At 39.1% G+C, this 18,602-nt stretch overlaps 6 protein-coding genes across 6 annotated transcripts; 2 read left to right on the plus strand and 4 right to left on the minus strand.

The window, feature by feature from the left end:
* Nucleotides 1-2: 2 nt before the first annotated feature.
* Nucleotides 3-647, minus strand: SJAG_02938 (hypothetical protein; the record flags this gene model as incomplete). The annotated part of the gene is made up of 1 exon (XM_002174080.2): nt 3-647. A coding segment is annotated over one exon (645 nt), but the record flags the coding sequence as incomplete, so codon positions are not given.
* Nucleotides 648-1,129: 482 nt separating this feature from the next.
* SJAG_02940 (trichothecene 3-O-acetyltransferase) lies at nt 1,130-3,752 on the plus strand. The gene has a single exon (XM_002174081.2). It carries the CDS (start codon nt 2,154-2,156, stop codon nt 3,522-3,524), a length of 1,371 nt encoding a protein of 456 aa, XP_002174117.1. The 5' UTR covers nt 1,130-2,153; the 3' UTR covers nt 3,525-3,752.
* A 1,154-nt stretch (nt 3,753-4,906) lies between these two features.
* Nucleotides 4,907-6,571, minus strand: SJAG_02941 (amino acid permease; the record flags this gene model as incomplete). The annotated part of the gene is made up of 1 exon (XM_002174082.1): nt 4,907-6,571. One exon carries the CDS (start codon nt 6,569-6,571, stop codon nt 4,907-4,909), a length of 1,665 nt encoding a protein of 554 aa, XP_002174118.1.
* A 3,002-nt stretch (nt 6,572-9,573) lies between these two features.
* Nucleotides 9,574-10,255, minus strand: SJAG_02943 (hypothetical protein; the record flags this gene model as incomplete). Its single annotated transcript, XM_002174083.2, has 1 exon — nt 9,574-10,255. Exon 1 carries the CDS (start codon nt 10,141-10,143, stop codon nt 9,574-9,576), a length of 570 nt encoding a protein of 189 aa, XP_002174119.1. The 5' UTR covers nt 10,144-10,255.
* A 4,193-nt stretch (nt 10,256-14,448) lies between these two features.
* SJAG_02944 (hypothetical protein) lies at nt 14,449-15,279 on the plus strand (the record flags this gene model as incomplete). Its single annotated transcript, XM_002174084.1, has 1 exon — nt 14,449-15,279. The coding sequence occupies one exon, from the start codon at nt 14,449-14,451 to the stop codon at nt 15,277-15,279; it is 831 nt and encodes a 276-aa protein (XP_002174120.1).
* A 1,645-nt stretch (nt 15,280-16,924) lies between these two features.
* Nucleotides 16,925-18,211, minus strand: SJAG_02945 (glyceraldehyde-3-phosphate dehydrogenase Tdh1). The gene has a single exon (XM_002174085.2). The coding sequence runs from the start codon at nt 18,089-18,091 to the stop codon at nt 17,081-17,083; it is 1,011 nt and encodes a 336-aa protein (XP_002174121.1). The 5' UTR covers nt 18,092-18,211; the 3' UTR covers nt 16,925-17,080.
* Nucleotides 18,212-18,602: the final 391 nt, after the last annotated feature.

Raw genomic sequence — 18,602 nt, forward strand, 5'->3', positions numbered from 1 at the left:
TTGCCTGAACGTTCAGCCAAACCTGTAGCTGAATCACCCGTCTGCTCAAAGTACTCTAGTAACGAAGACGGGAGCTCTTCAACTTTAAGTGAGGCCCATAGTACTACGAATAAAAGCTCCAGCCGCCCTACGACAGGAAATATAGGGGGACTATTATACAGGCAACGTACAGTGTCTTTAACACTGTGTCTTTCAATAATTGGGAAAACAGAGTCAAATCGCTCAATGTACAGATCCAGCATCAAGTCTGCGATGTGTAACGGGGGAAGAACTTTAAGGTAAGATGCTGCATCTTCTATACCAGAAATGGTAATCGACGAAAAAAGCGTCTCAACAGGAATACCTTTCGCACGAGCGCACTTCTGAATCATATTGAACAAGACAAGCGGACGATAGAAGTGAAATTTCTCATCATCGTTTGACTCGAAACCATAATTAATATGCTGGTTTGCATCACATATAAATGAAGCATCATCTTTTGAGTAGGGTGCCTCGTAATTATTCTCATAAACACAACTTGCCTCAAGTTTTCTTTCCTTACATCGTGAACACGGAAGACATTTATCACACTTTAGCTTTTTTTGCCGACAATTAAGGCATGATATTTTTTTACGCCGACGTCGCACTTTTTTCCTCAAAGCAGGCATATCACAGACTGTAACACCAAATTTGAATTATGACGCCTCCCTTATAACTAATTTTGCCGATTTGGTAGGTTCGTCTGATACACAGGGTTGGCAGGGTTAGTAGTAAGTTTTTGACTGTAAAATGATGGAGTGTTTTGAGATATATCTTAGCATGACAACTGAATGGAAAAGAGCGCTGCAAACAGTATGTCACTCATGCGTGGCCGTATGAGGCGTTCATTGAAGCTGGGCTGTAGTCAAAAAAAGCAATAGCACGAAATGAATCGAGAACGATATCCGTCCACGGTCTCCGAAATGATTTTTATTGTTTTCCATGTTCATAGATTTTTAAAGACTAAGAACGGAGCTCAGTCTGTTACGGAAGCACGTGGGTTTCATGAGTATTGTAGCATGCATTTAATGGAGTTGAAAGGCTTTGATATGGTACGGGTCGTTATTGTTTGAATGAAGTAGTAGATGTATAGTATTCACTAGCACATATACTAATATTTTACGGATAAGTTGCAATACACGGAGTAGCTAAAGCAATAACTTTGTACATATTTGTTTTAAATTGTGGTTATTTATGAAACCTGTCGTTTTATGCATGCTTCAACTACTTAACACGTTTTCTTTTCTATTATCAGTACCCATGTACTTTGAATGTATTTTTATTTGAAAGCATGGAAAGGCACCTAATTTTTGCAGCTTTTAAGTAGCTAATTATGCATATGGAGGTTATTTCAGACTTGAACAGAGGTACATCTACGAAAACATGCTTTCAGCTCAGTATAAATTTCCGTAAATTGACATTTCTTTCTGAATTATAAGCGCGAGTAATGGTTAGACCATTGTTTAATTGTTAGACTTTTTCTCTCTGTTACTTAATGGACTGCAATACTTACTCTAAGACTAAACTTCCAATGAAAAGAACAACGCTAAACCAACATAATATACAGAAACGTCGTTTTGGGTCATACACTTCAAAAAGATATACTAGGGTTCAGGGTTAAAACGCTACAAACGGATCAAGTCGAGGTAGTTGAACTCCTGAATATACGACGTGCTATCAATTTGTACCAACTCCGTAGTTAAAGTTTTTTTTCGCATAAACGATGATCGCCGATTTAATCTGAGGTCTTCATGGGGCTGTGTCATCCCCCATAATGTCCAGTACCGATTACTTGACATACCATTGCACGTAAGCGCGGATTGAGTCGCCCATAATCAGAATGTGTTGGTTATTGAACAAGTTGATGAGGCTATAAATTATATAATGACGAATTACTTCTTTATTCACTTTGTTAACATTCTCCTCTTGCGTGTTATCATGAAACTGGTTACTCCCATTCTGTTCTAAACTTCATGGGAAAATGTTATCACACCACGTATACGTTTTATTTATTCACTAATGATGATATTTTTGATGCCTTTTTGTGGTTTAGCAAGGGGTGTTAAATTGAAAGTTTTATTAATTCGCATATAAAAAGATGTCCCGTTTTCTGCTAACTCCACCGTTTTGATATAATGGGTTTTTCGCTAGATGCATTAGGTCAGTTTCCTTCAACACTATATGTTCAGCTATGTCTTCCTTATGGAGTAAAAAACCCATCTTCGTATCCACTCATTGTTAAAACAATTGAGAACGGTCTTCGACGGCTCTCAACAGCCTTTCCTTGGGTTGCAGGTGAGGTTGTCGTTGAAGGTGCTTGTAAGGGCTGCTCGGGAACCAGAAAAATTAAGTTGACGAACAAGGTCCCGCTTGTCATAAAGGATTTAAGGAATGACCCTGCTGTACCAACAATGGATGAGCTCCGACGAACTCGCTTTCCAATGGATTCGTTGGATGAGAATGTTGTTGCGCCTTGCAAAAGCACTACTTGCTCAGAATCTAAGAGCGGCTCAATGACGCAAACAGAACCTGTTTTTTTAGTGCAAATAAACTTTATAGTTGGAGGTCTTTTGCTTACCTTTGTAGGTCATCACAGCGCAATGGATATGACCGGAGAAACAGAGATTCTGCGTTTACTTTCAAAAGCTTGTGGCAACGAACCGTTTTCAAGTGAAGAGATTAGGATTGGAAACTTGGATCGCTCTAACATTATTCCTGTACTCAATGATTTATTCGAGCCGGAAACTGAACTTGTCCATCAACTTATAAAACCAAGCCCTAAGACCCTCAATTCCGTTGATGTTAAAAAAACACAACAGAGTGTTGCTCATGACTGTTCTTGGAAGTGCTTTATTTTCCCAAAGAGCTCACTTGTTACTTTGAAAATGCTGGCTTCTAGAAACAGATCAGACTCTGCAAAGTTTGTTTCAACCGATGACTCATTGACTGCTTTCATTTTCAAATCTATAATTCGTGCGCGTTTACCACGTTTAAGCCCCACAACAAGGACAACTCTAACTCGTTGTGTGAATGTTCGACGATATCTTGGCATTCCTATGAATTATCCAGGAAATGCCCTGCATTCAACATACCACAACATTGTGACTGACAAATTTGTACGAGAATCGCATGGTAATATTGCTTCTCAGCTTCGTTTAGCTTTGGATCCGTCGGATTTAGCGTACAAAACACGAGCACTCGCGACTTACATAAATCGTATTCGGGATAAGAGTGTTCTTTCTTATTTTGCAAACCTTGACACTTCCGAATCTGTGATGCTAAGTTCATGGGCGAAGATGAACTGTTGTGACCTTGACTTTAATCTTGGCTTAGGGAAACCAGAAGTGGTACGACGCCCACAATGCATGCCTACTGAAGGACTGGTCTATCTGTTGCCTCAAGATCGTGATGGTGAAATTCCAGCCACTATATGTTTGAGAAATGAGGATATGGAGAGACTTAGGGCTGACGAGGAATTTATCAGATATGCAGTCTATGTTGGGTGATTGTTTTAAGATAATCTTTAAATGATGTTAAGTCTTCGTTCTTCAGCCCATTTTACACCTTTAGTGTATGTCTACGTTTTCCAATAGGTTGAATGACCATCGACTTAAACCTTTCTTTTTCTTTTATTCATTTTTGTTTAATAACTGCACCATTTTTTGGTGATACATCTATAAAAACTCTATGTTTTCCTGTGATTTTGCAAAGTATGGTTTAAGTTATCTTACACGCGTTTCTCATGTCATCGTTGCATCTAAACCAAATAGATTTTAGTAGTTGAGTAAACCGTCTGAAAACAATTGTTAGATTTATAGTCCTTTTACATTTAAGACAGTTTTGGGATAAACATAAGTATTTGCCTGTGGTTCATAAGTTCCTATTCAACTCTTAATATTGTCTTAGTACTTTGTGTTAATTTTAATTGGATTTTGTAATACATATGTAATTAGATTCTAAAATATCATTAAAAAATATGATACAATATTAGGTTTTTTAATATGATATGAAACGATAACAACCCTTAAGCGGCGAGATATTACTCAATTGTATTCATAATGCGGCGTACAATTTAACTGCTATGTTATGATACAATAATGATAATTATGCTACAGGATCATGTGTTAAGTTGCGTTGTCATGGTTGGATTTAGCCAAAAAAGGAAAGAAAAACTCACTAACCGATTTCCTAGTTGAAACTGTTATAGCTTTACATTATTAAACTGCCTATAAATTTTTAAAATTAATTGTAATAATTAATACGCTCCCATCATCTTTTAAGGTCCTCTGAGTTCCACCGTGCTTCCAGTGATCTAATATACTCTCTGACAATCTCAAGCACTTTTGACTTTCAAGTCAAAAAAAAAAAAAAATGTTGCTTAAAAAGTATATCATTGCTAACTTGTTCTACCATTTGAATTTACCAAACTTATACCAGTTTATGTCACCAGAAGTCGCTGACTACTGTGATCCACAAATAAGCCTATCAACCTTACCACTATACGCTTGTCTCTTTTGTGCGTTGCTTTTAACACGTAAATAGTAAGACTAACGATGTTTCAACCAATCTTCCTAGTACGTGTTTTTGCGTGTTAAACCAAAATATTATATGCTTACGTAATTAAAAGTACAAACGTATAAAGCTTTATACAAATGGCAAGGGAAATACGTTACTAAATGTGCAACAAAATATAATGCTCTAAGTGGTGCTATCTTCACTTAAATTATGATTACGTACTCAATGACACCTTGTAGATTATTTTTCTTTGATTTAATTAAATTCTTTATATGTACACTAATTATCAAGAAATAGTAATAAATACAGAGACAAGCTGTTGAAAAGTATACACGATATACTTTCGAGCAAACTGTCATTAATACCTCAATTTTCAATAATCTTTCATATTGAAATTGCTGGAAAATTGATGTTGCAAATCGGCGCTTTTTAGACTGGTCATACGCGGAATTTCTAAGCCAGGCATATCCGCTTTCGGACCTTTGAACCAGTGTCTCGCTGACAGGGCATACCACAGAAGAATCAACCCCATTGGTATACAATACCCAACCGAAGCCCAATTCATCTTGAGAAAAGTGGGATGTCTGTCATTTGGAAAACACAAAATAGGGGTCATAATTAGAACAAAAATAGTGCCTGCAGCACCGATGTATCGAGAATATCGACCAAGATTCCAATTTCCACGACAAAATTCGCTATCCTTCACGAAAAAGGCACGCAGGCCAATTGGGATGATGAAAGCGATAAAGGCTGCAATGGCAGAAACGGCGAAAACGGCATCAATCGCACAATGTCCTACAAAAAAGAACAAAAAAATAATAATCGCGGCGGAACAGTTTACGATAGTCGCGTTAACGGGTGTTGTAGTTCGTCCATTTACTCTTGCGATCCACTTAGAGAAAGGTAAAACACCATCACGCGCATAAGAATACGCGATACGTGAAGAAGTAACCAAAACACCTTGCGCCATGATAAAATTTGAAAGCACGGTAAGCGCAATGGTAGCCATTGCTGCTTTTCGGTTAAGAACTTGTGATAGATACCCAACCCAGATGCTTTGTGCGTGTACTGCGGCTAAGAAATCAACGACTGTGTATGCAATTACCGCACGTAAAATCCAACCAACAAGTCCACCAATTATAGCGGTAAGCATAATACCATTAGGCGCGTTCACGCTTGCGCTGTAACATTCTTCAACCAAATGATAAGAAGTATCCAATCCTGTCATTGACCAGATAACACCGCAGAACGACAGAAGCATAGCAAAACCCTGAGGCCATTGGGTACCGTTTTCAAAATGACTCCAGACTGTACTTGATTTGTTAAATCCATGGCGTAAAGAGGCACTGACCAAAACAATGACAATAGAAGCAATGATACATAATGCGTTAACGCATGTAAAAACTGAGTGAAGTCTGCCTATAATTCTAGTCGGTAACGAAGCAAGAATAGCAAGCACAATGATAAAGAAAAAGGAAAGGAAAAAGATATGGTGCTGCTTAATCTGATAATCTGTTCCGTCGTATTCAGAAGCGGCATAAATTGTAGTGCTAGATAAACTGTAGACACAACTTGCAAAAAAGGTAAGCTGTGCTATGTAGTTGGACCAACCAGTAATCCAAGCAGCCAAAGGACCCCATCCTTTGGGAGCAAGCACCTTAGCCGAGTAGTACAATCCTCCGGATGTTGGCATACTAGAACACAATTCGGCCATGCTTGCAGCGATACACAAGATAAACACGAAAGCAATTAACGAACCCCATAGCATTCCCGGTGTACCTGACAGCATTGTAAAATTGAGTGAAGCTGCGACTGAAGGCAGCAAACCCAATACGGAGAAGGAAACACTGAAAACGCCGTACAGCGAAAGTCCTCTGTGAAATGATTGCTTGTATCCTAGACGGGCCAGATCTTCCGCATCATCAACGTGGTCCCGATACACAGGTCGATAGGTTATTTCGCCAGTATCTGTAGATGAAGCATATGGTTTCGAAACTGAATCCGTGCTTGACAGAGCATCTAACTCAACCAGATTCATTATTGGTAGTCTCAACCGGTGATCGAAGAGAAATTGATGCTTTAATAATATGTTTGAGATAATAAAACACAAGAAATAGGACCTCAATTGTGATTAAAGTCTTCTGCTTATTTATTGAAACCCGTGGATTTTCGCTCAATTAAATGACGCGCGTTTTTAAAGATGATAAACAAGCGAACGCTTCCGAAAGTATAATTTAACCTATTGTTTGTCACAACAATGCAGAAGATCAGCAAACAGCTTAATCACAGAGGTTTGAGAAAAGAATAGAGGACGAATACTGAATATTATGCGACGACGTATTATTCGCTGCAGCACGAATTCCTCCTTAGCGGAAAGAGTTAAGTCTTAGGATTTTCTGTACTTGTGACACGTCACTTAAAATAATCACAAGCTTGCGACTGCTTAAAAAGTTGGGAGTTGAGGATAAATGAGCACAAGCAAAAGGGCAAATACTTATTACTTAAATAATTACGACCTCCGTTATACCCATGAATTTCGTATGAGAATCAAATCGCAGTATATCATTCTGATTTAGCCGACCGAACTAGCGGCTTTCGTGCGAAGGGACAGGAATAGAGAGACCTACATTATTTTCAAGGGGTTTTGTCAACAACGAAAAAAAAAATATTGCATTTGTATGATTCTGCTTGCATTTTAACGTCTATTACAAGGACAAAAAAACAAGAACATTCTGAGTTACAGGACATTTACAATCGAACGCACGAACCTCTTTCATTGAAGCAGCTCCTATTACTGGGAAAATTGTGTCGTTGAAACTTGAACATCAGTCTTTAGCGCTCATTGCGTTCTCAAATTACCAATACATAAACTACATTTAGTCGTTTTAGCGCTTTCATAGCACAAAGTTCGCTATGACACATGCGAAAGATATAGCTTCCGATAATCGGCTACAGAAAGGGAAGGCGCTTCACTAAAAAAAGCAATTCCCCCCACCGCTGAATATTTCAAGGAAAACAGAAACGGGAATCCATCCAACACTTCTACCAACAAGACTTTATTATTAAAATCCGACTTCCTGTCGACTGATCCTACCAACGTAGCCTCATTAGAGAGGCCCATGAAACACCTCGCTTGTAAAATGAGCGAGACATCATCAGCCGACCATATTCACTAGCCTCACCGGACTTCCTCCAATCACAGCTCCACCGGGTCAGCTGACAAGGACGGTCCTCCCCGCTCAGATGTTCACGGATGAGCGGCGACCAATACACCATTTGCTCCCCGGCAACTGAAGAATGACCACGTTTTTCAACCCCCCTTGGGGGATATGGCCCACAGTCAACTTAATAACCAATGTCACCGCTTCGCAGAATTTAAGTCCAAAAAGGGGCGCGATTGTAAACCTACCATAGCCAACACTCAAACCATGTTCGTCGAATAAAGACGCCTTAGGCGGAAGCTTTTCGGTCGAACAAAACGTCAACCCCAAAAGGAGACTCCTAAAGACCTAGCACTGAATTCCGGCGTGCCCAGTTGGCTTTTCTGTCTTATATATACTTTAGGAATAATTGTGGCTGTGCATTCAGTTTATAAAGCAACTTTGGACAATTATTGTCACGTAACTCGAGTGGGATCGGATTATCCAAGTCTAGCAGGGGCGTCAGCGAAGTTCCTTGACTCACGCATGAGTATAGCCGTCCAAACCTTGCGAAAACGACTCGCTTATAGACTAATTGTTTAATTTAGTCCAAATTTTAGTATAGGCTTTGCTGAACATGGATACAAAACAATAATTATATTTGAAGAAACATTACACGGATGCTTCACTAAGCATCAGACAGCAATTGAACTACTGCTAAGCTACCCGCTATAACGCATTCCTCCTGGTTACAATACTCCCTGTGCCGTTTATGAAGTACACATATTCATACGTAATTATAGTGTTTTGTGTCATATAAACAGGTGACGTTATAGGTCGCATGAAAGAGAATGTAAACTTTAAATTGATATTGCTTGAAAAGCGTAGAGTAACGAAATATAAACTTTGAGCTGTGCTATAGGATAAGTCTGAGATGGCTGTTAATATGCGTTTTTTTTAGTACATACTTTTATGATGCTTATATTGGACTGATTGTTTCTACAACTGTTTCAACATTGACGTCAATAATCATCCAATGTTTTATCTGGCCGTTGCAAACTTGTTCATTTACATGCCGAAACCTTGTACGCAGCAATTCTGGAGTTCTGACATTTGCAGGCACACGCACTTTAGTAAAATAACAATAAATTCCGTGAAACAATGCGGTAAGAGTCGGTTTCTCTTGTGATAAAACTAGACGGAGCTTCATTCGTGACGACAGCTTTTAAATTTGCTTTTAGCGTTCTGTAGTAAACAATGGTATGCTATTGAAATGACCTTTAACGCGTTAAAAGACTTGATTGTATTTTGGCCTTTTGCATTAATGTGTCGTTATTGATGCTTAGTTTGGTCCTGGCATTCCTAAATTGAAGTAGCCACACACTTTGTAACCTTAATATAAATCTTTCAATAATTGTAAATTCATTAATATATGATACAGCTGAAAATTCTATTCGTTCAAATTCATTCATAACAACGGCTTGTTCCTGAGAAAAAATAAGAATGCCTTCAAGTTCAGGAAATATGTTGATATTTCCTTGGAATGTATTCAGTAAGATAGCTTTGATCACTTCGTGAATATAATTGTCTTTCTTTATAACTTTTGAATTTTTTGTCGAAAGGTGAAGGACAATGTCCTTCAGAGTTCACAGTTGTTAACAATTTAGCAGACATAGGCATAGATGCAGTCGTTATGTCTCAAACGGAATGGGCACAAAATAGCTTAACCGTAAAACGTAACAGGAATAAAGAACGGTAAGCAGGCCTCGATGTCATTCAGTTTGACATACATAAAACAAAATTCAACAGTAAGGAAAAGTAAATAGTTGTAAGCAGCGTTATGATCAAGAAGGCAATTCTCTTCAGAAAAAAAAAAGAAAGAATGGCTTTTATAAAGTCTTCAAGTCAAATCTCCATATGACTTACTATAATGATGATTGTACCAATAATCAAGACTGCACCCGGCGAAAGTGAACACCGTTACAAGCTGCAGACAAATACCAAGTAACATGATAGTAGAACCAATTCTCTCCTTCCTGCTATTTTCATTTGCTCCGATAGCAATATTACCTCCAGCAAACTGAATGAGCAATGAAATTATATCACAGATGATAAATGCAAGTCCATAGAAAGTAGAGCCAAGTATATCAACATTAGCTCCATATTGTGTTATCAGATGCTTAATAGCTGTATACAATTGCGCTGTATAAAAAACGGGGAAATCCATGATCATAGCACTTTGCAAACCAGCTGATACAAGACTTGTATCATTACTGTGAGATGAAGAATACAGTCGGGCAATCCAAGCAATGACTTCACCGGTGGTCCCGATGAATGAAATAATTGAAGCGCGGTTACGATATTTAATTATTTGCAAAATGTTGATAATTCCGCTAACGGCAAACGAGATAACTGCGACAATGCCAAGCCATTTTGTTGGAACATACCCATTAACTTTAAATATGCCCATCTGTAAGTTATCGCTAAAAAATACAATTAAAGAATACTTCGTAAAGTGTTATTGTAATTACACAAGGTAATTATTTCCCCTTTTTATATGTACATGAACCGTTCAAAAGGCGTGCTTCTTCACCAGTGACACAAGGTACTAGTACCGGGGGACGTAAAAGATTGTGCAGCAGTTTTGTTCTCCTTTCAATTGCCCTTAAGGAATAAACAGTTGAAAGAAAACGAAAATTTGAGATACCGCCTGGAAATAGGATGTTGGGTTCTGTTCGTGTACTGCTAATTGAACTATGCTTTCCCTTAATTGCTTAGGATTTATGATAAGAGACAAAACATAAATGATGAAGCAAAAGCCAGGACACTGCCGTATAAACAGCCCAAGACCTAAATGCTCTTATTAGACAACGCCGCATATCGCACGAAGCCTATATTTATTGTTTTCAAAAACTCCGTCATCCTGAGAAAACCTAAACCCTAGGTTTAAACACGACAAGACCGAATGATACCTAAATCAACGGCTAAACCCCAAGGAACGTATTCACGTGTCCATGAGCAAATTAGTTTTCGCGAGGCTTTTTTGTGGGCTGCCGAGAATTTTATTCACGCCAGATTATAACAACAAATCAGTGCGCAGAATGAACGGGCAGTTTTAATGTTGAGTAAGTTTTATGACAATTTCTATAATATGATTTGCGGGTCTACAGCTATAAAGAGCTCGAGTCATTTGACGTTAAGCGCTCGCTTCCTGGTCGTCAAGTGAGAAGGCTAATTAGTTGTCGAAGTGGTGATTAGCTAATAACTGGGCTTTAAATTCTCGGTCATGTCATGGCGTAGTACCTGTACCACGCGACATGCTTAAGTTCCGTCAGCCACAAAGCGTTTGTTATAGATGCGAATGCGCCAGGAGCGCGACAAGGATCAAGCGGTCCCTCAAACAGTTCGCCCACACGTTGTTTACTGAGAAAGCAATAATAGGCTTATTATAGCATAAGTGAATTAAGTCTCGCACCCGTAATGACCCATATTTCAACGGATAGCAAGATGAAACACTCATTTCCTTAAAGATTATCGCTAGTACAGCATCTAATGAAGAGATAGACCTTTAATAGGAACAAGTGATGCACACACTGTAACTCAATGACTTGTGCAAAATAGTTGTTACTGTACGAAAGCTTGCGTATTTTCGTAGCTATTCCACTTCCACGGAAACTAATTAAACTCAGGTATTGGCTATAAGCGAGCGGCAAAAATTCGGCTTGCGAAGCTATGCCCCGCTTTCCTGTCGTCCACACGTCATATGCCGATTAATGTTAGTAAATTCACTATTCTATGGAAAGGCTAGGTCTTTGTGACACTCATTGCAAATGTGTTTTGAGGACTATTCCAAACAAAAACAGTTTATATTACAGCTCTAGGTTTATGTAATAAAAATTTCGCCCGCTGAGATCTACCATTATGTTACAAACACCGGTAACCCGAATTACTGTCATTGTTAATATTATATGAAGTTTATTTGTAATAGGCATTACTACAAGCAATTTTTAGCACTTCCCTATAATTAATCAACTATTGCTGAACATTTAGACATCCAAATAGTAGTAATATTGAGTGTTACACGACGTAATATGGAGAGTTACTCAATTAGATACGATGCAATAAAGTTCGTACTGAATGCATTATGCATAAACGCGATTAAATGTTTGTTGACACAGTTATCAGTCTACTAATGCCGGCTCGCTGTCATGGTATGCTACGTGTATTCCTCACCCGTGAATACAACTGCAAGGGCACGGCAAAAGTCCGCCTCGGCCTTCTCTTTAGCAAACTCTAAAAGCCACATGTGCAACAATCTCGCCTTGCAACACAATCAACAATTGACTATCTAATACACACCTAAAGGAATGATATAGTTATGATAGAGCAGAGTTGTTATCATTCTTTGATTCCCGACGTTAAAGACGGATCTTTGTAAATGGACTGGTCACTCGTAAACGTCGCGAACATCTGTCCTATTGAGACCAATCTAGAGGTTTTCTGACTGTTCACAAGTACAACGGAAAGATCTGTAGAAAAGAAAAATATATAATACTTAATCACAATTTCACTCGTTATAACTTGGAGTGTCTGTCTGACTCCGTGGTTAAACTACGTTTTGGCGAACAACAACTTAGAATTTATCGTGCCTGACGTGTAGTGTATTTCAATGTTCTATCTTGGACAAAACAAACTATGATCCATTTGTAACTCAATCACTGGTTCGGCTATATAGATGAGAGCTTGCTAATTTCAACAAACCATAGCCACAACGTGGCAGTGAATGTGGCCAAATCAATCAAGGGATGAGAGTTACTGTCAACCGAAGGTAAATGTAGATACCGGTTTTGAGTTGCAATACACTGAATACTTTATATCCAATAAATGGAACTGTAGTCCGTATTTACTTTAAAAGTTTTATTCTACGGAGATGTAACTGGTTAAAAGAATTCAGATGTGTGAAAGCGATTAAATAAATAGATAAAGTACAAGGAATATGTTTCTAAGTAGGTCATCATCTTTTAACGTAAAGGCCGTGTTACTAAGGGTTACACGGAACTGCTATATATGATTCCGCATTTAAACGCAAAACATACTGTTGATAGTAAACGGGGAATTCATAGTTGCAAACTGTGTTTCGTAGTCAACCAATTGTATTCACAGGCTCGTTGAAATTATAAATTCGCTATATTGGCAACTAAGGATAGGCACCAGAATATATGTGCCGGAAGTTGCGCACCTTGGGTAGTAATTGTGTTACTGTATACCCTATGATGTTACTCTGCTTTTCATTTTTTAAGAAGACACTGTGTTCATCGCCCAGAGTTGAAGTTACTGTCAACCGAAGATAAATGTAGATACCGGTTTCTGAGTTGCAATACACTGAATACTTTATATCCAATAAATGGAACTGTAGTCCGTATTTACTTTAAAAGTTTTATTCTACGGAGATGTAACTGGTTAAAAGAATTCAGATGTGTGAAAGCGATTAAATAAATAGATAAAGTACAAGGAATATGTTTCTAAGTAGGTCATCATCTTTTAACGTAAAGGCCGTGTTACTAAGGGTTACACGGAACTGCTATATATGATTCCGCATTTAAACGCAAAACATACTGTTGATAGTAAACGGGGAATTCATAGTTGCAAACTGTGTTTCGTAGTCAACCAATTGTATTCACAGGCTCGTTGAAATTATAAATTCGCTATATTGGCAACTAAGGATAGGCACCAGAATATATGTGCCGGAAGTTGCGCACCTTGGGTAGTAATTGTGTTACTGTATACCCTATGATGTTACTCTGCTTTTCATTGTTAAGAAGACACTGCACACTCTCATTCAATAGCTTATAATGCTTACAATTAGTAGAAATTAACTACAGAATTTTTACTACGATACGAGCTTCCCGGTCCGTCTAATTTGATACTGAAGTTTGTCCCCTAGGGCTTTGTATTGATACAGAAATTCCAACTAACTATGGTTCTGACCTAAAGTTATTTTCTTAATGTAACCTGGTTGTTCAAATTGTAAATATTCGTTACATTTTTACTCGGGTTTAAACTTTTTTATCTTTCATGATAGGTTCCGTTTTATTTTATTTAACACATAAACAGTGATCATGCCTACTATACATAAAACAATTATCCTTCGCTTTCATAGCTTAACACAATAAACGAATTTGTCGCGAGTTAATTCCCTCGCTTGTCGGAAAGCCACAATCATAATCGCAATTAATTAAGTGAACATTACCCGCCAATGAAAACATGCAGTACTTGTATCGTGTACGATTTAAGGAAACCATAATTGAATGTGTGATTATAAACGCCGACTCTAAGGTAACATGTTTTCATGACTTGACTTAACTTGACTCGACTGACAGAATGTGAGGGGTACAACTCGAACTTGTGGCAACCATTATCCCTGAGAATATCATGTGTATTGTTTATTTAACTTAAAAAAATAAGATCATATGTCTATGCTATGGGGGTTGTTCATCTGCATTTACTCCTGGAACATTTATCATTGCATTCGTGTCATTCCCACAATGTGTAACTAGCCTCTGGAAGTTAGCGACCAGTAGGCTAATGCCAATGCCACACTACAAGGTCCACAAGTACGTTTCCAAGTATGATACTTTAAAATTAGGTGAAACGGTGCAAATACGACACATCAACAAAACTCCTATAATGGCTTAGATAATCATGTCATTCAATGCAAAATTGCTTTAAAGAAAAAGTATAGAAAGGTAGGAGTCCAAAGGAAATTCAGTGCATTATGAAGTTATCAAGTATTCCTCTTTTGTTAGCTTCCACTTTTGCTTGCAAAGCCGTTAGTGCATACTCCAGCGATTACGATTCTCTTCTAAATGACATTGTCAAGAGCGATTATGATTCACCTTCTGGCGGCGAAGGACAGGTAACGCTGTCTAGCCTGTCAGGCTTGTCCACTTTATCGAACTTGGCAAAGCGCGATGCTGAACCGTACTTCAAGGAGCTTGATATGTTTTCTTTCGACAACTATGAGAAACTTACTAAGGTAAAAAATATGCTTGCACACGCGCAATCCAATGAAATGTTGGGTGATGCACTTTATCTTTATAACTTCATGAATCGGAACGGCCACTCAAAAGGTATCACGCTGAATGACTCATCCGAGTTTGTTACTGAAACGTGTAAATTACTTTCCTCTTATGGTTTGAACAACACTGATATTCTTGCTTCTACGGCGTCAAGTTCATTTTTGGTCGACTTTTACAAGAATTTTGATGTTTCTGTTTGTGATATTAATCAATTGACGAAACGCTATAATTACTTTTCTTGCGATGCAAACAATCATGTTACTAGCTCAGACGCCTGCTGGAAATTGCATGCAAACATCGCTGATCATGGCTCATTCCCTAATTCACCCAGAAGCTATTGTGTCGACGTCTGCTGTATGTCATGGAGCGCACCTGCTACTTTTGATGCGCACTGGGCACAAATACATCTTAGTGAGTGCATTTTTCAATGCATAACGCCCTCTGGAAGCTGTCAAATTAGAGAAGCAGTCTATTATGATAAGCGTTTTAGCTTTTGTGTTAGTAACCGAGCAAATGGTTGCACTTAAGCGAATGCTCGTATCAGTCTTTCTGCAGCTCTGTCTTCTTCAATTGGTGCATGTGGTATTCAATAAGTTTAGACTGAGCAATATTTTCTTCAATTGATTTGCTAATGTATTTACTATGTTTCGTAAGGCGCTTGTTCACTTGCTTATTTTTTATTTATTTATCTGTAGGTTGTCAAAAAGCATCATGGCTTAGCGTTGCGAAAAAAAAAGAAAATTACAAGATGTCCTAAGTATTCAATTATTAGTGTGTAAGCATAAAGGTTCACTTCGGCGAAAGCCTAAATCTGGGCGATCACCACCAAGCCCAAGGCCGCCAAACGAACTGCAACGTACTGAAGTAAGGCCTTCAAACCTCCCAGGACACGCGCACGTCACTTCATTAACGCGCGTCGCGTCCAGTTGTCTTAAATAGCCAAATTTTATAGTGAATAAACTAATCTTATTCTGACCTACGGACTGAATCTTACAAAGTGTGTAATCCTAATCATTATTCCCACACTTTTGTTAAAAATAAAGAGGAAATCATAATGCTGATATCGCAGTTCTAATAAGGACCTTTATTATTGTAAGCTTTTGTAACATTTATTGCCCCGATACTTTATTTAAGCTAGGTTGCCTAGCGTGGCAGGAAAATGCATGTGTTTCGTTTATTCATCGATAGAAAGGATCATATTTTTAAAATCAGTGTTTAAGAGGAAAAAAAGTGTTTAGAGCTTTCTAATTTAAGCAATGCATTTAGAATATAATACTTGCATAAAGTGTAAAGAATTTGGAATTGAAGCATAATAGGAGAACCGCACCTGTTTGTAATTGATCTTTAAATACAAGTGAGCACAAAATTTAGATTATCCACAACCGTACTGTGTAAGAATCTGTAGATATTTATGAACTATTATGACTAAAACCCTAAGACTAAACCCTAGACGTCTCAAACTAGTAGTTTGTTTCGTGATGCGCTATCGCCATTTTGGTTAGCTAAAAGCGTGCTCTGCAACGAATTCTAGGAGAGTTAATTGCTGGCGTAGAAATAAATTAAAACCTTCGTATAGGCGTTTCAAAGCACATCAATTTAATTTAATAGTGGGCAAGCATTCTAATTAAGACGCAATTAAACTGTGCATTACACAGGAATTAGGTGTCGATATGTTATACTTTAATGTGTTGTTCCACAAATGTTCCTCTTTGCACTACTCCAATCAAATTAGCAAGTGCAGTATTAAATAAGCTATGTGATTAAGTGAGTTTCAGTAATCTCAGCTGACTATCGACCATCATTCGGTGACATTACGAAACATTGCTGGGATAATTCAATTTCCTCACTGCATGCTTAATGTATAACAGTCAAACTGCTTAGTCCCGTAGGTTTTGCTTAACTCAGAGGTATTTAATACCGCAATTACTGACTTTAATTACTGACATTTAAAATCCCAAAATTTTAAAAATTTTGTATTTATCGGTTGATTCCGGAATAGCAAATCTTATCTATTTTTACAACCACATCTTTTGATTATTATCTACCCTACAGAATTCTGACAATCTTTTCAAAAAAAAAGCAGAAACTCCGCACTCATGATCAAAATGGAACGCCAGAGGCAAAACCCAGAGGCCGCTATCAGAAAAAACAAAAGTAGCTTCACATAACAGGACACCCAATCACACAAAGAACCCCGGCAAACCCACACTTTTCATAAGCACTCTATTCATTAAAGTTTTCTAAAAATATCGTCTAATTAACTCAGATGGAGCCAATGCAGTTCACCTAATCCACCCGACGTTTCTTGATATCGGGTTGACCAGCTGTTCAGTTGTCCTTAGCAGCAGAGTAGGCAACAAGGTCAACAACACGGCGGGAGTAACCGTATTCGTTGTCGTACCAGGAGACAAGCTTGACGAACTTGGGGGAGAGTTGGATACCGGCAGAGGCATCGAAGATGGAAGAGTGGTGGTCACCAGTGAAGTCAGTGGAGACAACAGCGTCCTCGGTGTAACCCAACACACCCTTCATGGGGCCCTCAGAAGCGGCCTTGACGGCAGCCTTGATTTCCTCGTAGGTGGTGGCCTTCTCGAGCTTGACGGTCAAGTCGACGACGGAGACATCAGAGGTAGGGACACGGAAAGCCATACCAGTGAGCTTGCCGTTCAAGGCAGGGATAACCTTACCGACGGCCTTGGCGGCACCAGTGGAAGAGGGAATGATGTTGTCGCCGGCAGTACGGCCACCACGCCAGTCCTTCTTGGAGGGACCATCGACGGTCTTTTGGGTAGCAGTGGTAGCGTGGACAGTAGTCATAAGACCCTCCTCGATACCGAAGGTGTCGTTGATGACCTTGGCAAGGGGAGCCAAGCAGTTGGTGGTGCAAGAGGCGTTGGAGATAACAGTCTCAGCAGGGTTGAACTCGGTGTGGTTGACACCCATAACGTACATGGGAGCATCCTTGGAAGGAGCAGAGATGATGACACGCTTGGCACCACCCTTCAAGTGAGCAGAGGCAGTCTCCTTGGTGGTGAAGACACCAGTGGACTCAATAACGTAGTCGGCACCAGCAGTGGACCACTTGATGTTGGCGGGGTCACGCTCGTTGAAGACAGTGATGGCATGGCCATCGACGACGAGCTTGCCGTCCTTGATCTCAACATCACCCTTGTAGCGACCGTGGGTGGAGTCGTACTTGAACATGTAGGCCATGTACTCCAAGCTGATGAAGGGGTCGTTGACAGCAACGATCTCGATGGTCTTGGCCTCGAGGGCGTTACGGAGGACGATACGGCCAATACGACCGAAACCGTTAATACCAACCTTAGGAGCAGCCATTGTTAAAGAAATTGAGTGAAGTTGTTGTGTTGAGATGAAATGTATTCAAATCAGTGTGGTGAAACTGGGTGCTCGTCCCAGCCTATTTATACCTGCTCCTGTCGCGGTTGCGATCGCGATCCGTGGTGTGAGCAGAATGGCTTGCACACATGGCAGAACGGAACGGAACAGAATGGAAGAAAATGTCGCGGGGAACAGCCAAAAACTGCGCAATAATTTCGCAAAGAGTCTATCATTAACGCAAAAGTTACAAGCGATATTTTTCAAATGTACTTTAGTCGTATATTGTTTAAACAACTTGCTCGTTAAATGTTATTGAGGTGCAACGCAGTGCAGTGCGACTGTTCGGAATATTTAATTTATCCGTTCGGAGAAATTAGGTGCGACAGGTGTGTGGCTTCTCGGGGAAATAGGTGAGTTGGGGGTGCGGAGTATAATCGGTGTCGTTTTCTTTTGCTAAACTGAGTGGAGATGATGTTGACGTATTGTTATTAGAGATGTTTAAGGTACC

The sequence above is a fragment of the Schizosaccharomyces japonicus genome (genome assembly GCF_000149845.2).
Source record: "Schizosaccharomyces japonicus yFS275 unplaced genomic scaffold supercont5.2, whole genome shotgun sequence".
Classification (NCBI taxonomy): Eukaryota; Fungi; Ascomycota; class Schizosaccharomycetes; order Schizosaccharomycetales; family Schizosaccharomycetaceae; genus Schizosaccharomyces; species Schizosaccharomyces japonicus.

Bases quoted from the DNA above. Each gene is read 5' to 3' on its own strand.
- SJAG_02940 (XM_002174081.2), top strand. From the start codon at position 2,154: ATGGGTTTTTCGCTAGATGCATTAGGTCAGTTTCCTTCAACACTATAT.
- SJAG_02945 (XM_002174085.2), bottom strand. From the start codon at position 18,091: ATGGCTGCTCCTAAGGTTGGTATTAACGGTTTCGGTCGTATTGGCCGT.